Source organism: Chlamydotis macqueenii, chromosome 4, assembly GCF_036417535.1.
Source record: "Chlamydotis macqueenii isolate bChlMac1 chromosome 4, bChlMac1.mat, whole genome shotgun sequence".
Lineage (NCBI taxonomy): Eukaryota > Metazoa > Chordata > Aves > Otidiformes > Otididae > Chlamydotis > Chlamydotis macqueenii.
The window spans coordinates 5,410,781-5,429,368 of record NC_141559.1 but is presented as its reverse complement, the minus strand read 5'-3'; the positions used below and the strand labels follow the sequence as shown (position 1 = coordinate 5,429,368).

Here is an 18,588-nt window from a genome sequence, read left to right as displayed (position 1 = left end):
TCGCGACGGCTTTTAGCTGGCTGCCGATTTAGAAAAACGTTCAAGGTTCAGCGCCCCTAGCAGAGAATCCTAAGGTTTACGAAAAAAATAATAATAAAAAAGGATCCGGGAGGTTCCTGATTCCCGCTCCTCGGAGGGGCAGCGGAGAGGCGGAGTGCCGGACCCAGCCAGGCCGCGGTTCCGAGGGCCGGGAAGGGAAGAAAAGCCGGGGGACCCACGCGTTTTGCTTTAATTTAATTTGCTTTAATTATTTTCACGGTCAGCGCGGAACGCCGTACTGCTAGCGTGTCGCAGTCAGCTCTCGCGGGCTGGAGAACCTCGCACAAGCCGAGCTGAGCCCGGGCAGGGCAGCGCTGCACGTCCCCGCTGCCCCGGAGACGGTTCCGCGGGCGGGCCCCACGGCGGCACCCCGGAAACCGCCACCCCTCCCCGCCCGCGCCCCAGCCGCGGCCCCGCGGGACCGGCGGGCACAGAGCCGCACGGAAAGCGGCCGCAGCGGCGAGCCCGGCCGCCGGGGACGCGAACCCGTGGCCGCCGGCCCGCCGAGGGGGTGGGGCCCCGCTCGGGGCCGCCGTTGCCGAAGCGGCGGGCGGCGGCCGAAGCCGGACGGCGAGGGAGGCGGGCCGCGCCACACAGGCGCGGAGGGGCGCGCCCGGCCCCCGCCTCAGGCAGCGCTGACGGGCGGGGAGGGCCGGGCCGGGCCGGGCCAGCCGCGGCGGCGGGCGAGGGGCGGCTACTTCAGCACTGCCCGCGCCCGCTGAGCGGCAGGACGGCAGCGCCGGGACCCGGAGTCCGCTTCGCCGCCGCCTCTCGTCGCCCCGAGGCCCCATGGCCGGGCTGGAGCCCCGCGGGCGCATCGCCCCGCGCGGCCCGGCGCTGCTGCTGCTGCTGCCGCTTCTGCTGCTGCTGCCGCCGCCCGCCGCCGCCGCCCCAGCGCCGGAGGAGCCGTCCTGCCACGGCGCCTTCGACATGTACTTCGTGCTGGACAAGTACGGGCAGCGCGGGGGGACGGGGACGGCGGGCTCCGCGCGTGGCTTTTGTTCCCGCCGCGCGCGTCCCTCGGAGCCGCCGCGAGGCTGGGGGGGCGCCGCGCGCGCCGGGGCTAACGGCCGTTAGGGGCCAACGGCCGCCGCGGCGCGCGGGGGGTGCGGGGCCGGGGGGCGGGGGGGGGGGGGTGTGTGTCTCGGCGGGCGGGGGGTCGGTGTAACGTCCGCGGGGGAGCGGGGCGGCGCGGAGAAAGTTTTGGGCTCTGGCCGCGGCCCCGCTGCAGGGTGGCGGGGAGCGCTTGATTCCCCCCCCCCCCCCGCTCCCCCTCGCGTCCATGGAGATTGTGAAGTTCGCGGGAGAGGGGATCTCGGCCAAGCCGGGTACGTTTTCCGACCGAAAGCGGACGTTTTCGGGGCAGCCCGGGCGGCCGGCAGCATCTGCCGCCCCTCCCCCCCCCCCGCAGCTGCCGGCGGCGGGGCTCTGCTGAAGTTCGCGGATAACGGATGGGCCGGCCTGGCGCGGGGGCGACCGGTCACCCGCCGCTCACGGCCCCGCGCCGCTCGGCACGGCCGGACTGGCGTCACGCGCCAGCGCCCCCGGAGCCGGGGTCGGTGGTCACCCCAAATCGTTAGAAAACCACACAGTCCCGTACTGTCCGCGTTCTCACCCTTCCTCGCCTGCTCCCCGAAATAAGGCCTGCTAACACGCTCTTGTTTTCCTTTCAGATCTGGCAGCGTAGCGCAGAACTGGCATGAGATATTTGATTTTGTAAGTCAGCTAACAGAAAGATTTGTGAGGTGCGTTTTGCTCCTTGGGATATCTGTTAATACTGAGATATGTTAAAAAAAAAACCAAACCTTTAAGCTCAGTAGGTCTGTTTCATAAACGTGTTGAAGAGTTTGGCTTCTACTGCTGCAATGGCTGGAAAATATTGGGAACTTCTCCATTTTCTCATGTTTGGGGCTTGGTAAAAAGGTGGGAGTATGCATCTTTAAGTATTTAATCTCTAAAATTACTGTCAGATGTGATGTGACAATTTCTCTAAACTTTTTTTTCCATAAGCCACATGCCTGATTTCTGATGGGGTATTTCTTTTATGTTGCTTTAGGCAATCTGACTGTATATATGTAAATATATAGCTCAGGTCCAGAGGAAGGGAGGTCTGTCAAGCTGAAACATACCAAAGTTTAAGTCCTGTTAACAGTGTATGTGTTGTACATGTTTGTAATCAACTTTGTAACTGGCTTGCAGCATTGTCTGGCAAGTATTGCTGCCACAGAAACAGCATTTGTAAGTACTGGCTAACCCTGCAGAAACGGCTGACGATTACTGGGATGCAGCATTTTGCTTTAAAAAAAACAAAACCAAAAACAAACAAACCCCAAACCCAAATCTGAATAAACAGAGGGAAGCCCCTCAAAGACACAGGCAAGGATCTCAGTAGTTTTTGGTAAGGAAAATGAAGTGCAGTGGGCAATTATAATCTTGGCTTGTTAATAAAGGGATACAATTAGGCTTGCATAATTAAATATTGCTTACATTAATCTTGTAAAAAGCAAATCTTCTGTAAATGAAGTGGGTGACACAAGCATTGGAAAGTTATTTTGAAAGCTGTAGAAAAACAAACAAACAAGAGCTTGAGGATGCCAAAGCAGCACTTCTTTTTGGTGAGTGGTAAAAGACAACATTTGCCCCCACTGAAAGGCTGGTGCTTGCTCAGTGTAAATCCTCAGTTCATCATCTTTTACAGCCAAATGACGCTCCTTTTTGGAACCGTTGGTGGTGGTGGTCTGGCTGCACTATCTGAAATAAGGCTATTGAGTTGACAAGTTACTCTGCTGACCTTTTGCAGAGAAGGATCAACTAGGGCACAGAGCCAGACAGTCCAACCTCCGGGCATCTCGCTCGGTGTCCCGGTGCTGAGCGCTCAGCGCTCAGCCTGTGTGGCACAGACCCTTCACAGCAAGACGGTTGTTGGGCTCTTGTGGGAGCCCGAACGGTACAGCTCCCTGGGTGCTTCCCTCGTGGGGCTGCAGTACCTCTGGAAGTTGATGAGGCTTTGTCCTGCCTTCGGGCCTCAGGACGCCTTCAGAATAGGGCACGGAGTCATTCGACCTTGCCCTTTCTTAAACCAAAGAGTAGTCGTGGGAGGAAGGCCAAGAACCTAGTGGCAGCAGTTTCCTTCAGTCCTCACCTGCAGAACTAATTTGTGGCGTGCATCTGCTCTCCTTTGAGCTGTCTGTAACGTGCGCATTTGCAGTAACCGTGCTGCATGCTGATGATCTTGGTTCTGAAAGGCCTGTGCCTGGCAGGGCTGTCAGGTCTAACGCATGTGTTCGTAGGGTCCTGCGCCATCGTCACAGTGTCTGAATGCTCGGAGAGAGCATTCAGAAGTGGGATTTCTTGTGAAGAGAAGGGTTTTGTGGTTGTCCTGAAGACAAGTTAGCTAAATCGTAACTTTGAGGTTATTACGCACGGAGAGTTGCATCTCAAATAGGGAAGTCTCATGTTACTTGGACTAGATGGTGACGTAACTACCAGAACTGAAAGTACTTGCTTTTTGTTGGGAAATGCTTACGGCAACTAAGACGACTGATAATCCCACGTCTTAGATTATAATTTAGTTTAGAACATCTCAGATTTTTGTGTTCAAAGCCTTAATGGATAGACTGCAGGACTGGATGTTAAATCCAAGATCTGTGCAGTTCTGTACAAAGACTTGCCCAGTACTTACATGGCCATGATAACAATAATTTTAATTTGTGCATCATTAACATAACTGAACTGAAGATATACAGTCATTCATCTTTACAAGTGTTCATGTCTTTACTAACATTAACCGGATGGATTAATGGTGATACACATATAAAGTGAATTATTAAAATACTAAATATATTGAAATAGTCATGAATAAAAATTAAAAGCAGGTAGAAGAGATGTTGTTACAACTTACCTTAGGACAGTTAATGTCCTGGGCTTCCAGAGCATCTGTTATTATGCACATGCCACTCATAGTTGGTTACAATTCCTCGTAGTCTTGTTGGAACAGACAGGTAGGCTTCTTCAAAAAAACCACTAAATCCCTTAATAAAAATAAAATCATACAGTATTGCTTTTCATAGTTGAAAACGTTTCCCAGATACCTTTATGTAAGTTGATCTTAAGTGTCACAACTCTGTGTCACCGAAACCAAAACATACTCCTTCTGAAAGGGTTGGTCATTCCACTGTCTTGGGGATGAATGAGTCTGAAGGCACCTTTTCTTTGACTTTGCTCATTTTATGGCCAATCAGTACACTTCAAAATTTACATTGTGTCACGATCAACCTTTAAAAAGGGGAAACTGACTTTTGAATGTGTCCGTGTTTAATGCCCCAGAGCAAGTACCCTGAGTATGCAGCCCTGACTTACTTTTACACCAGTGACCATGAAAATGTAATAGGATGTGTTACTTTCTGTATGCTGGTAGATCATCACCTGTAAAGTTCACTTTCAGTTGGGTCGTGCGAGATCTTAAATACTAAGATTAGCACGTCTTGATCTGAAGTCTAGACAGGCAAGAAAGAATAATAATTCTGCTACTTCATTCTCAAAGCATCTGGGTAAGGAGTAGATGGGCAGAAATCCTTTAATTCTGCTCTCATTCTGCGTTCATAATACAAAAGTACGTTCTTTGGAAGTTGGAAGATTATGATGATACTAATGAAGCATGGATAAGTGAATGAAATGCTGTGCATCTGTACATTTCTCTTCATTTGTTTAAAATGTATTTTTTTCTCTTTTCCTTTTTTAAAAGCCCCAAGATGAGATTATCGTTTATTGTGTTTTCCACCCAGGCACACGTCATTATGCCATTAACTGGAGACAGGTTAGTGCACCGCTTTATTAATTCTCCCTCTCCCTCCTCCTCCGTAAGGGCTCATATTAAATCAGAAAAACAGTAACAGATGCTGAACAATACCTGATACCTTCAAGTGCTGACCAGTCATGAAGCCTCTGTGCAGAGCTGGATGTAATTTTGTGAACATATCAATGGATAGCCTAGTAAAAAAGGAAGGAGAAGAGCGATGGGAAATACAATTCTTGATGTGAACTCTGCCAGTGCTTTGCAGAACAACTACAAGTAATGTTTTCATCTCTGCATGACTCCATGCAGTGGGAGAAATGATTCTTGCTTTTACTTTTGTAAAGCAACGTCTATAAGTCTTCCATAGTTTTTCATGCTTAGGTAAAGCATACAATGGTAAAATAATCTCTCATCATCTCTTATGAGGTAGCTATTTCATTTTATATTTTCAAATCACGACTTCAAAATCTATTTTAGACAGTGGAGTTGGTGCCCCCTGAAAGGTGAGGGATCTTTCTGGCATTGTGGTGATGTGTGGGTATGCCTGAACCCTTCTTTTCAGTTGCTCTGTTCAAAGGCAGTGGGATGTGAGGCTGCGCACTCTGATTTCTAATCCTTGAGTAGCCTTTCAGCCTTGTCGAAAACCACACGACCTCCTGTCTCTGTCCCTGGTGTCCAGAAGCTAACCACACTGCAAAACTTCTTGGATTTTGAACATGTGCATAAACCGTTTAGGAATCATTTTAACCAACTGTGGCGGGGTGGAAGTGAGGTAGTCCTTCCTTTCTGCTCCCTTCAGTACAGTTAACAGAAAATGTGGTCTGCCATGGTCAGCTAGTTTACTCTGTGGAGTTTTGTTTGTGTGTTTGATTTTTTTTTTTTTTTAATAATGCATAACAGCAAGTACAAGACTTACTGAAAAGACTTGTCACTGGTGACAGACAAACGTGTCACGCTGCAGACATGTATGCTGACATCCTAGAAGTAAGGTGTCTGAAGATCCAATTCTCTGCCCCTCCCGTTTTAATATTTAAACTAAGTGGTCTGTCTTGAGAACGGCCAAGTTTTCACTTCCCTCCACCCGGACTTGGATACCGGATCTACTCTCTGTGGGGAGAGACTAGGTTATTATAAGCCATTTTTCCAGATGGCTTGAGAGAGGTCAGAAAAGGACACCTAAGCCTTGAGGACTGTTGAAGTCAATGGGATCCTTTCTCTTGATTTCAATAGGCCCTTAATCCCCGTCAGTGGCTTATTCCTTATCAAGCACAGAAAGTCATACTGATAGCGTACCGACCGCTTGGAATGCTTGGGCAGAAGTCTGGAACCCTGCCACAGAAACACAAGCGCTTTTTTCATTGGGTGTCTGTGGCACGCTTTAAGTCCTGTAGAGAACCACGTTTTCCTCAGAAGCCTCATCTAAAGGGGTTTGCAAAACCTTGTTGAGTTCTAGTGAGCTTCTCTGTGAGGCTTTTCGTTAATGCAAGGTTTGCTGATGCTTTTGTGAATGTAGCAGGGGAAAGGAAATTACTACCCTTATTGTTCAGGAGGAATAAGGAAAATGAAGGAGGAGACGTTTGTAACTGTGGCCATATGTACGTAGGTAAGAACGGATAGATACGGTTGGAACAGCTGTCCTTTTCAATATTAAACAAGTCAGAGGAACATGTAAGTCCCATTGTTCCAAACAGAAGATGAGGATGCTAAGTACAGTGCGGTTCTGGGGATGGGTGTGTATGTGTGGGTGATTATGGGGTATTATAGCCTTGTTTTTTCTATGTGCATTTTAGACTTGGGATGTTTTTCCCCTTGCTTACTTGCTAAATAGCAAACGTCAGGAAACCACAATTCATTCCCAGCAGTTAGTTCAAAGTAGGGAAGTCTTTTTTTTGTTTTGAAAGCCTTAGGCTTCTAATTGTTTGCACCAAGTTCTTGTTGGTTTTTACCGCATAATAAAGCTGTGGATATAAAGAAACCCATGCTATAGTGCCGAAGCCCCCAGATTACCAAATATTTTGTGACTGTGAGCAGTGCTATGCGAATAATTCTGGAAACAGAAGTCACTGTTAACCACAGTACACACAATGCTACAATAAATACATAGAATAAAAATAACACCCAGATGGAAAAGACTTCTCACAATGGTTATGTCCCATTTTAGAGATACATGTTTTCTCTGTGAAGTTTAGCTGGAAACTATACGATAAGTGGTAAACAAAGACTTGAGCATTCATATTTGGGGCTCAGTTTTGCTACTAGTTTTGAAAAGCAAGTTGTTTGGAAAAGTGGATACACTTACAAGTATCATCCAGATGGCACAATGTCGTATGTGTTCCCTTTTGCCCAAGTGTGCGCTGGCCAGCAGAACTGCAGGAGTCTGTAAACCTGCTTCTGCAGCATCTGACCGACGTCCGTGGCCAGGACTAGCCCTGCTGACTCTGCTTAGGTGAAACTCCTGTTGGAAGTGAAGAAAGATTGTGTTAATGAAGAGGGGGAAGTAGGGCACTTGAGTACCTGCTGTACCTTACTGTGCTTGTCCACAGTCTGGTGGAGCACCAACTGCTCCTTTATTGCACAGAGACATGTAATCTAGCTAGACAGTCATGCATTTTGAGTCTCAGTCATGTAACCTAACGCTATGCTTTGGTTCAAGAAGCTTGCCAAAATAGTCATCTGCAGAGAGCATGTTCTGCTGCGAGTAAAAAGTACAGCAAAGTCAGCCCCTTAAGCGCTGTGTAAAAAGTACAGCAAAGTCAGCCCCTTCCTTCTCAGCAGCAAAACCGAAGTACCCGTTTTCTTTGCCTTCATTTGTTAGGGGTTAAGTACTTGGCCTCACAGGCACACAGCGTCATTCCTGACGATAAATATATGCTCACCAGGAACCACAATTTCCCTGCCAGCGCTCATGCTCTCAACATGCTAAAAACGGTTCCACGTTCCAGCACTTCAACAGCTAGAACGCAACATGGAATAGAAATCTAAGATGCTGTCCCCTGTGCAGAAGGGCTAAGAATACCACTGCTTAAAACTGTTGTAGGGATTAATGGAGACTCAGTGTTTCATGCAAGGCTAGCCCCTTGCCCAGCTGAATCAGCACAGCCTGGGGCTTACCTGACAATTTCGGCTCATTCTAACTTCTGCAGCACTAATATACGAGCGCAAACTTTTCTCCCTAGAAACAGGGAGGGATTTGAATGGTTTTTAAGATTCAATCCTCAAGCATGCTTTCCTTTCTAGCAAGTCTAAGCCTTTCTTTGCACATACTGAAGATGCATTTATTTCCTTTAAGGCAAATGATTTTCCCTTTCTGTTAAGCGATCTGACTCTCAAAGACAGTATGGCGTCTCTGAGAAACTAAGGTGGCTTGTGCTTCTTCACTGGTCTGTAGCTTTATTGTTGGTCCTCTCAAGCACGGGTATGATCTACATCCTGCTGCAGTTGCAGTATTACCTGCCTTCCAGTGCCAGTGAATGCTGGCAGCGAACCTCGCAGCCAGACAGCTCTCTGCAGCGGCAGCATCTAGGGCCGGTGCGGGGTCTTGCTCTGCCGGGTGGAGCACAGCAGAGCTCCAAGCAGAGGCCACTGCTGAAGCTGCCACCAGAACCTCTCCTGACCCCGGCTGGGCTGGGATTACGCGTGCAGCGCCTGTTTGCAGGCTATCTAAAGAGAGCCCGCAGAGCAAAGTCAGGGAAAGCTTGTAGCCATGGTTGCGTTCGGCTGCTGCTGGAAGAACTACCCTGAGTAGTGACGAAGCTTAAAAGAGAGAGCAGACAGCATAGCTATTAAAAATTAGATACGCCTTTTCTAAAGAACAGAGATGTGATGCAGCGCATATGCTGAAAGGGGAAGAGATATTAAATTTGTACTCAGTCAGCCCAAACACAGACAGGCTGCAAGTTGCTGATTTTGTTCTGCTTTTTCCACCTCCCTCCCTTGTCTGACTTAAACATGAAGCCAGCGGCCCTTCAGCCTTCATCACTGTTACTGACCTGTACTCCGCTGGTGTCCAGACACCCAGGCTGAGGTCACAGCTCTGTTATTCCAGTACAGATGAATTTTAAAACCAAACCTGCTCTGTGGATTTTTGTGGCCACAAAAAATTCTTACAGAAACTAGAGAAAGGAGAGTTTTGAGAGCACTGAAGAGCAGAAATGATGGCCTCAGAGTGCTATGGCTGGTTGACTAAAGGGAGTCCCGTTATCAGAAAGATTCAGGCAGACACAAGCTTCTGTGCCCACTCTCCAGATCGGCTGGGTGTGAGTTTTGGTGTGACTGAACTACCCTCTTCTGCTGTCTGGTGGGGCTCATTTGCTGGGGCCGCAAGTCCTGTACCCCCATAGTCCTTGTGATATCCAGACCAGGACTGGCTAGTACCTGACCAACTTGAAGCATGAGTGGAGCTTGTTCGCATCTGGATGGGCCTATTAGTACAGGTCTGCCCCAAGGGAAAGAGATGGTGACTGATTAAATGTAGCTAAAAAACCTCATGCTGCCAAAGATATTCCTGGAACCTCTAGTAGGCAGAGGCCTGGAAACACCAGAGATTACTGTGTGACCGGGTCACAAGACATTTTAGATAAATAAAACCGAACTGATTGTACAAAAGCTATTTTTGCAAAATGAAATCTGTTTCGGAAAACTGGGACTTCACTTGCTGCTTGTTTCTTGGCAGCAGAACACTAACGCCTGTGATGTGCTGCCACTCATTTCTGGCAAGCACTAAGTATGTGGTTTATAATCTGCACTCATACATAATCAGTTTCAAGTTGTTTCTATAGATGCTGAACGTAAAATATTTGGATCAAACAGATTGTATTATCTTACATAACTTGTTCTTTTCCGTATATTCAATGCCACAGTCCTCTCTCTCATTCCCCCTCCCCGGTTGTATGGGTTGATCCTGTGTTTGGGAGCTTATTACAGCTATGGATTGTACTTTGGAACAGAGCTTCTAAACAAAGAGGGAGCCCATCACTGGAACAAACGACTAGTGGGTGGTATTCAGGCAGAGCGGCATATGCATTCTTTCTCATTTTGTTTGCCCTAAGGAAAGCTCTCACATCCTGCAATATATTTTCCCTCCATCTCCTCACCCCTGCTGGTTTCCTCTTTGTCACCTATATTTGTTATAGAGCTCTATATATTCTGGCCCTAATTTTGTCCCTACTTAGTTTTCACTTATCCTTTCCTAGCACAACTTTCCATGGCTTCACTAAAATGCTGCTTGCATAAGAATTCAGAACTTCCAGATTTTATTCTTTCAGTAAAGTTTCTTCGCCTTCCCCCCCCCCCCCCCCCCTACCGATTTCACTGTAAAGAATTCCTTTTGTGCTACCGACCAGCTTCTCCAGTCTCACCATCATAGTTAAGGGAACATGTTGCAGTCAAAGGTGGATTTATTGAAAGGCCCGTGAGAAATCCTCCTGTTAAATATAAGTGAACCCTGACGTAAGTGTGATGTCTTGTCAAAGGTCACACAGAAAGGCATTGGCATTCAAAAACTTAAAAGAACTATCCTTGACTGTAGTCCCTTTCCTTAGATACCAGAGGTGACTTGCAAATGCTGTATTTGCCTATTGATGCTTTTTTTTTTAAGGGAGATTTTAATTATTGCATTCTGTCCTACACCATTATATACCCGCATGTTGACCTGGGAGATTTCTCTAGAAATAGAACTGCTGTTTTAGGGGATTTCTTTTTTAATTGCAGCATGATTGGAAGTGAAGTTGGTTTAATTGAGCAAAGTAGACTTAATATAACAGAATTTCCACTGGGCTATTTACTGCTAAGAAGTGGAAAAGCCTCAGCATTATCTGCTCCATCTGAAACATCTTACTTCATTCTAGCTCTTTGACTCACTGAGACATATTGTGTTATTTAGGCCTAAAATATCTGTTAACACAGTGCCGCTTCCGTTGTGAACACAAAATCTGCCTCCACATGGTATCTCAGCTAAATGCTTTATTTTATAGATTTTAATTTCAGATCTCGTCTTTTTACTATTTTTTCCATCAATAAATTAACTCTTACCCCACCTTAGATCACACTAACAGTCCTCTACATTTTTGTTTTCAGAGAGAAAATCAAGAAAGGTCTTAAGGATTTGGAGGAGGTAAAACCAGCAGGTGACACATATATACATGAAGGATTAATACAGGTAGGTTTTACTTATCTTCTTGCAGTGAAAATATCCTCTCTTCTCACCCTTTGGATAGCAACAGCAACAGCCTCTAATGTAAATGGATCGATTGTATACCTCAGTCTGTTACACTCCAATCTTTTTGGTTTCCTAAGTGCTCCCGAGATTGCCCAGACACTATGCAAATCCCATGCAGAAGATTAGCCATCGCAGAAAATTGCCATATGGAATTTCTTTGACTTGAGCCTTCGCAGTGGAGAGCAGTTCTTTGTTGGGAATTTAACAGCTAGTGCAGCATACCAATTACATGGTAAACAGTCACACACAGCTTTGCAGGGCTGTGAGTCTAACAGTGCCTTTAGCGCGTGTGCTTGTGGGAAGTTCACTGCACAGATCAGCGTTTTCAAGACAAACGGTCTTCATTTTGGGCTACCTTAATTATGGAGCTCCCAACTGCTTATAGTTTCCTGAGACGTACAGCTCAAGTATACTTCGTGATTTTGCTGAAAGACTTGGGCTCTGAAGGTGAGGGATGAAGTGAGGATCTAAGTTGTCACGTTATGGGTAGAAACTCAGTTTCTTCTTTTAGGCCTATGGAGACAAGTTTATAACAGCGATCTCTGGGCTGAAAAGCTAGGCAAACAAGGTTTGTTGCCATTTAAAAAAAATATTTAGTTTTAAGCCATTCTTTTTATATCTTGGAAGCTACTGACTGGTATTTGATATCTGGGGGGTAGCAAAGGAAACCTTATGGTGGATCTAAAGAGAAGAAAGCTGCACAACTCAGAGAGCATCTGTCCTAAAAGAATCAAGTGTTTCCAAGGATTGATCAGTTAGTGATCCCAGCACTTTGGAAATGGGCTCAGCGGTGACTGGAAAATACTGATGAATGATTTTCTGGTTAGCGGTGAGTTAAAGGGAGGCCGAGGATTGTCACGACAGATGGGTTTGAAGATGAGGCTGGGTTTCAGATGTTTCAGATACTGTATTCACTTGGAAGGTGCATCTTGGTTAAAAGTTCAGATGTAATTTTACGCTGGATAAATATTTTTTTGTTTTCAGGCCAATAACCAAATTGCAAAGCAAGGAGCCTCAAGGTTTTCTAGTATCATCATTGCATTGACAGATGGCAAGCTAGATGGTCAGATTCCCTTGTATGCAGAGAAAGAGGTGAGCGGTACATGAAAATGCATGTTATCTTTCAAAGAGTTTAGATGTTGCCTGTTGAATGAAAAAAATGCTCATTCCTCTGCTCTGTTCTGGGGCAGGCAAAGAAATCCAGAGAGCTGGGAGCTAGAGTTTACTGCGTTGGCGTTCTTGATTTTGTACAAGAACAGGTAAGAACGTTACTGTTTTAGATTATTGGCAGTATCTTGTTGCAGGTATTATTAATATATTTCTATATTAAGTAATATAGAAATTGATTTTACTTACATTATGCAGTATAACGTCTTCCCTGGCTCAAGAAGCAGACACTCAGATGCGTACGTAAACAGAAATGGGATGCGTGGGTGTTGCTAGCATTGCCGAGAAGGCCCATCGGAAATACCCTTGCTAACTGGTGGCTGCCAGCAGGCAAAGATGCAGGCAAACCCCTTTCCATTAAGATGGCAACCAGATTAGGCTACGGGTCGCGTGAACAGAGTAGGGTGTTCAGCAGCGCGTACAAGAGCCTCGCGATAAGAAAAAGAAGCAAGCATCTGTGTCCTTCACGGACTGAAAGCCTTCCAGAGTTGCTGTGTGCTAATGCAGGCTGTACCTACTCTTGTACTGTCTAAGTGACTTCAATGGAGAAGTACACAAAACACTCTTTCCTATCGAAGGCACGCAGAAAGGCTTTCTGATGGAAGGCAGAGCCAATAGGGAAGGGGATTCTGGAAAGAGTTACGAAGTCACTACCAAGGTACAGGCCCTAAAAGGTTTCTTAACTGTGGGGGTTCGACACCACAGCTAGCCACTATAACACTTGGCTAGCTGCAGAAGGTTGTAGTAATTCCTCCCCTTTAGTAAAGTCATAGTTAGCTGTGAAGGAATTGAAGATTTTTTCTTCTTTTTGCAGAGTTGATGGGAGTTCTTTTTAGACATCTGTTTGAATTTTAAAGGTGAAAAGCAGTGTGATGAATTTAGTTTGCCACATGATTGACATGTTTGCATGTGTTTTCTCTCCAAAGCTGGAAAGAATTGCTGACACGAAAGAGCAAGTATTCCCTGTCACTGGAGGATTCCAGGCACTTAAGGGGATAATCAATTCTGTGAGTATCAGGCAATAAGCTTAACCTTTCCTCAAGATTACGGCATCGTGTCTGGTCCTACTTACTTTTCCTGGCAGGACTGGTTCCTAAGTCAGTAACTGCAATATATTTAGTTCTCTCCTCTTTATCTTAGAGATGCAGTTCTGCTGGAGTGGCAAGCAATGTTAATTTACAATTTTTCATGCTCAGAGCTTGTGTGGAGTTTGAGGACTCCATACAAGTGCAGTGAGTTTGAGGGGGATGCACTGAGCAATGGCTGCTATAGGTTTAGTCTGAAAAAAAAAAAATATTGAGATTGTTAGTCCAGGAGAGTTGAGAACAACTGGTTAAAATCATTAGGAATGAGTGCAATTTAGGAATTACCCAAATATTCATCTACAGAAAAGCATTCTAAACACGTACTTGAGCCTTGACTTTAACCACTTGTTTTCGCACTAAGACTTTCAGTTCCTTTTTTTCAGCATGCCGTGAGGAACATTTCTCCAGTGAGATGAGGCCGTTCAGCTGATTACTCTGTTTTGCAAGAAGGGATCAAAGCAAGAGGAACATTTTGGTTGTGATCAGTGGCTTGATAGAATTTTAGCTGTGTGTCATTCTGAGGACCTAATTTATTTGCCTCATCTTAAACTACAGGGCATGTATTTTATGCCAGGTTAACAGTGCTGCTGCTGCATGTAGGCAGCACAATGGAAAAAGGCTTACTGTCAAAAGTCAATTCAAAACCAATAATCTTTTTTCTGAGAGAGATCCCACTAAAATTCATTTCCATTTTCTTCCACCTTCCCGACAAAGGAAGGATACTACTCACATACAGGATATTATGCAATCACAGATTTATCACCTCCCTTGAATAGTGTGTTTTTTGTGGAAGTTCATGTTATAATGAAACAACTTATTTTTCTTCTTGTTGCTTAAATTAAGTGTAATTTCAGAATCTTCCTTGAACATTCTAAAGAGATGTAATCAACCTTTTCATGCAGTGACATTTATTTTCCTGAAAAGATAGTACACCCCATGTGGTATTGCTTTTACAAAAATCTCATTCTATTGCATTTTAAAGATTTAAAAGAATAAGTTATTATCCTAGTGCGATGTGATGCAACATGGAAGCCTCTAGTGATAGACTTATTTAGAAGAGCTGACTGTTTAACCTCAGTTTATTATGTTAAGTTTCTAAGGATACCGCATTTCAAAATGCGTATGTCGAGATAGAGCTAGATAAAGAACTGAAGGCATTTGTGTTTGGAGTTTCCCCTCCAACAAGGGTCACTGACCTGCAGACTGGACTCTGCCGGGGAGTTAGGTTTCTCCACTTTTCTTGCTCATCTAGGAAGCAGCAGGAGTACGATCATTTGAGATTTCCAAAGAGCTCAGCTTGAGGAGTCTGTAATTCAAACATGTGAAAGATTGGCATATTGTCCCATTATCCCCCATTCTCAACCAAAGTATTTTTGGGCAGTCTCTGGCTAGTACCAGTGCTCATCTGCCTCTTTTATACCTCCCAGGAGCTTTCAAGCACCTTCGCTTTTTTGTGGACAATGGGAAGCTTTTCTGATAAGATCTGGCAGATGACGTTTGCACAAGCCTCAATCCGGCTGCATCTGGCACTTGTGGAAAACCTTAGTGTAGAAGTCCCAGATTTGCACGTATCACAGGTGTAGAGCAAGAAACAATGCAAATAACAGCAGCACCTTGTTTTAAGATAACAGCTGACCAGGACTGTACCGGAAAAGCCAACTTGAAGCAGGCCATTCTACAGCTTAAATGCGTTGTCTGCCCCTCTAAACTGTGACTGAACTCTGGCGTTGTTTAGGATTTTCTCTAACAGACTGCAGCTGGAACAGACATTTCAACACTTGGCTTACTGCATATTTCTGTCCTTAAAAAGTCTTGTAGGTTGTGGCTGTCAGGGAGTTGGAAAATGTTTTTGCTGATAAATAAAGGAGCATGAGACAGCCTTTCTGATAGGAAAAATCTGTGCTGACTTCAGTCTCACCTGCATCACTCTGATTTGTTGGGATAAAGGATCACACAAAACCAGTTAGCACTAGTGATTTGATAGGTCCTGGAGGTTTTTAGAGGCATGAATATTGTTTACAGCTTTCTAAAAAGCACAGAACCTAACCAGCTGTCAAGACACTTGAACCTCTCCTTTTTTCTTCTCTAGTAAAGCACATTAGATCTACTTGTTAGAAGCAGCAAGACACCCTGCCAGCATCTCTCCTGTTTTACCAGGGAGTGGGGATGGAAGTATCCCTAGATAGGGTTTTTTGGTGTGGGTTTTGTTTTCTTCTCTTTTGTGTGTCTGTGTGGTTTTTTTTGTTTGTTTTGTTTGTGTGGTTTGGTTTTTTTTTTTTTAAATTCATGTGTGGTGGCTATATTAACATGATTTTTTAGTACACTGTAGTTACAACTTGGTTTTCTTTAAAGGGGTTTTGACTGATTGCCACCATTGATTCTCATTGCATTATAAAATTGATGAGCAGATCTAATTGAACATGAAATAGTCACAGTTTTACTTTTCATTTACAATTACAAATCCATTGGAGTTTTAAGTTAGCTAGAGGATACAGGCCCAAAGAGACACTCTGTCAAAAAAGGGAAAGCTTATTTCCAAACAGATGAAGATGAAATACCCACATCACAAACATGCAGAAGTATTGCTCAAAGTGTGGTGTCAGAGCCACAGTTGTGAAACTCTGCATGAACATTGTAGATCATGTCTTGTTTACCAAAAAATACGCAATTTACAGAAATGGCAGTCACCAACAATTAAAAGACTCAAGGAAAATTACAACACAAAATTGCTCAGTAGGAATGATCAGAGGAGCTGCTCCAGGCCTCTACTGGACTCAGCTGTGAATTTTTTTGGCTGCTACACTTATACTTGTACCAAATTCCAGTTAATCTTAATTTGTTCATGGGGGAAAAAAAAAGTCATGGAGAGCTTTATCACAGGGTATCTGTTGGTACCCGCTTCTGCAGTTGTTTGAAGTCTAAGCGATGATTGCAATTTATTTGGTTTAGTTGGATACACAAAGTATGTTTCATCGTGGCCAGAGATTAATATTCAAGATTGCTGAGATCAGCATTTAGAGAAAACCTAGGTCAGATGTTCAAGAGCTTGCATTTTCTTTTGACCTTCTTACTTCAGATAAAATCCCAGTGAAGTGAGTAAGGCTTGAAGCACCACCATGCTGTGTTGTGTTTCTGCTGAATATCAACTAACAATTCAAAGCTCTCTGCAGACTTCTGTGAGGGGCTGACTCTTTTGTTAAGTTTCCAGCTCTTCTGGCATTATTAATATCAAACTTTACAAAGCAGTAACTAAACAGCATTGTTAGGGTAAATAAATCTAAGCAAATGCCTAGAGCTTAAAAGAAGAATGCTGAAGGCAAGTTATTATGCTATCACAAACAGTTTACTGATGTAGTTTGGCTGATAATTACATGGAGTATGGCCTTGTGAGTAAGTCATAGCAGTGTGAACCATAAGAGCTTGGGAGAGCACAATTTATGTCACCATGTGACAGTTCAGTGCTATGTAAGAAAATGAAACCCATTCTTCTTTCCTTTCCTAAATATAATTTATGTTAATTTATTAACCTATTGATAAAATCCATTTGGGAATTTATCATTTAGACTGTTAGATCTGATTCCGTCTGTCATAACCAAAGTAGCACCTTCCTACCTGGCTTTAGGGGAGTGTTGGTGAGGCTGCACGTTTCTTGTTCGAAGAGTGCTGAGCTCTAAGGAAGCAGTCTGCAAGCAAGCCAAGTTGAGCACACCTCGCACCTGACCAGATATGGTCCTGAACCAGTGCTTTCATTGGAAGCAACTGTGGAGCCTTTGTGCTTATTAAGTAGCTCAGTCAGACTCACATTTCCCTAAGGGGTCAGTTTTTGCAAGATGACTGTGGGGCTGACAGCCTTGAGAGGATTAGATAACCTCTCAGGCATCAGGTAAACTCTTTTCTGTAATACAAAAACAGCACTGGACTCCCTGTCAAGGAGGGGAGCAGATGTTTGCATTCATAGAAACAAGAAGCATTGCCGTTCTGAACCCTGCCCTTTTTAAGTCTTTGATCAGTTATGAATGGATGAATGGAGGTAATAATGAGAAGAACCAATTAAATTAAGGAGCTGGGAGCCAAGGTGCTGCTCCCACTTGGGTCAAATATGTAGCATCTTTAGACAAGACAGTATCTTTCAGAAGGCTGCAGTTTCTGTAATGTTCCCATAACACTCTGCTGTAAATCAGTATTTATGTTTTATTTCCTATTTTTCCTTTTTTTTTTTCATGTTTTACCTGCTTTCATGGCACGTTTCTATGCATGTGGTTTGCACAGTTCAGCAAATCTGAGTTGCTTTAATACACCACATTCTGAAAAACAAAACGAGGGAGAGATCCCTGCTTCCCCTTTCGCTTAGGCAAACTCAAGCCCTACTGATGTGTGAGTGAAAGTTGTCTGGTTGTCTCTGCAGGCAGAATCGGACAAGGCTTGTGCCTTTAGAAGTTACATTAACGGAACCCACTTCAGTAACGTTATTAGAGTATGACAGGTCTAAGTAGACTTAAACACATTTTTATACTAAAGTGAGTTGGCAGCACTTAATACAGGAAGTTAAAATGCAGAAAAACTTATCAGATAAGAGTACAGGAACTTAAGTGGAAGGAGTCAGTTCAAAAACAGGTCAGCCTAGAATTGTTTTAGCTTTAGTCGTTACAAAATTTCTTAAGAATTCTACCTGGATTAGAAATAGAATCTCTTTTTGGCTTGTTCATTTTGCAAGTGCTCAGTTTTGAGTTGTTCATTTTATGTGAGAAATCCACTCTTAGGCATACAGGACAATAAAAATTGATCGAGAGATGTAAGCTGAGCAGCAGCATCACCGAGAACATTTCACATCAAAGCTAAATTGTCTCCAAGCCGGCTGAGGCCCTCAGGGAAGAACCCTAACCCTTAGCATAAAGGTGTGAGTTCATTATAGAAAAGTTGTGAATTCATGGATAATATCACAACAAAGCAAGAGTCCTCAAGTCTTGAACGTCAATATAGGTATGGAGAAACCGGACACAGTAGAGCAGGCTACTGATCACCTGTGGACAGCCCCCCTGCAGCTGTACCTTGGCTACTGCATTCAGCCCCGCAGAGCTCACTGCAGGAGTGGCACTAACTTAGCTAACACTAACCGCGAAGGAAGAGGGACGGGACAACAGGAAGGAATAGAGTAATAAACACATCAGCAATTCTTTTCTCAGGCGGAGCATTTTTGTGAAAATGCCTGCACTGAAATGGTTAGCACCACTTGCTGTGTGGTATTACCCCACATGATGAGGTTCCTCAGTATCTACTGAGGTATC

At 44.7% G+C, this 18,588-nt stretch overlaps 1 protein-coding gene across 1 annotated transcript in view; it reads left to right on the top strand.

Annotated features, from left to right (window-relative positions):
• The first annotated feature begins 632 nt into the window (after positions 1-632).
• Positions 633-18,588, top strand: part of ANTXR2 (ANTXR cell adhesion molecule 2) — a 104,095-nt gene continuing 86,139 nt past the window's right edge. Inside the window, exons 1-7 of the mRNA XM_086746949.1 lie at positions 633-989; positions 1,713-1,784; positions 4,784-4,855; positions 10,910-10,991; positions 12,036-12,143; positions 12,242-12,310; positions 13,145-13,225. Of these exons, the coding sequence (XP_086603075.1) occupies positions 829-989; positions 1,713-1,784; positions 4,784-4,855; positions 10,910-10,991; positions 12,036-12,143; positions 12,242-12,310; positions 13,145-13,225 (645 nt within the window). The 5' untranslated portion in view covers positions 633-828. The remainder of the gene's footprint in view (positions 990-1,712; positions 1,785-4,783; positions 4,856-10,909; positions 10,992-12,035; positions 12,144-12,241; positions 12,311-13,144; positions 13,226-18,588) is intronic.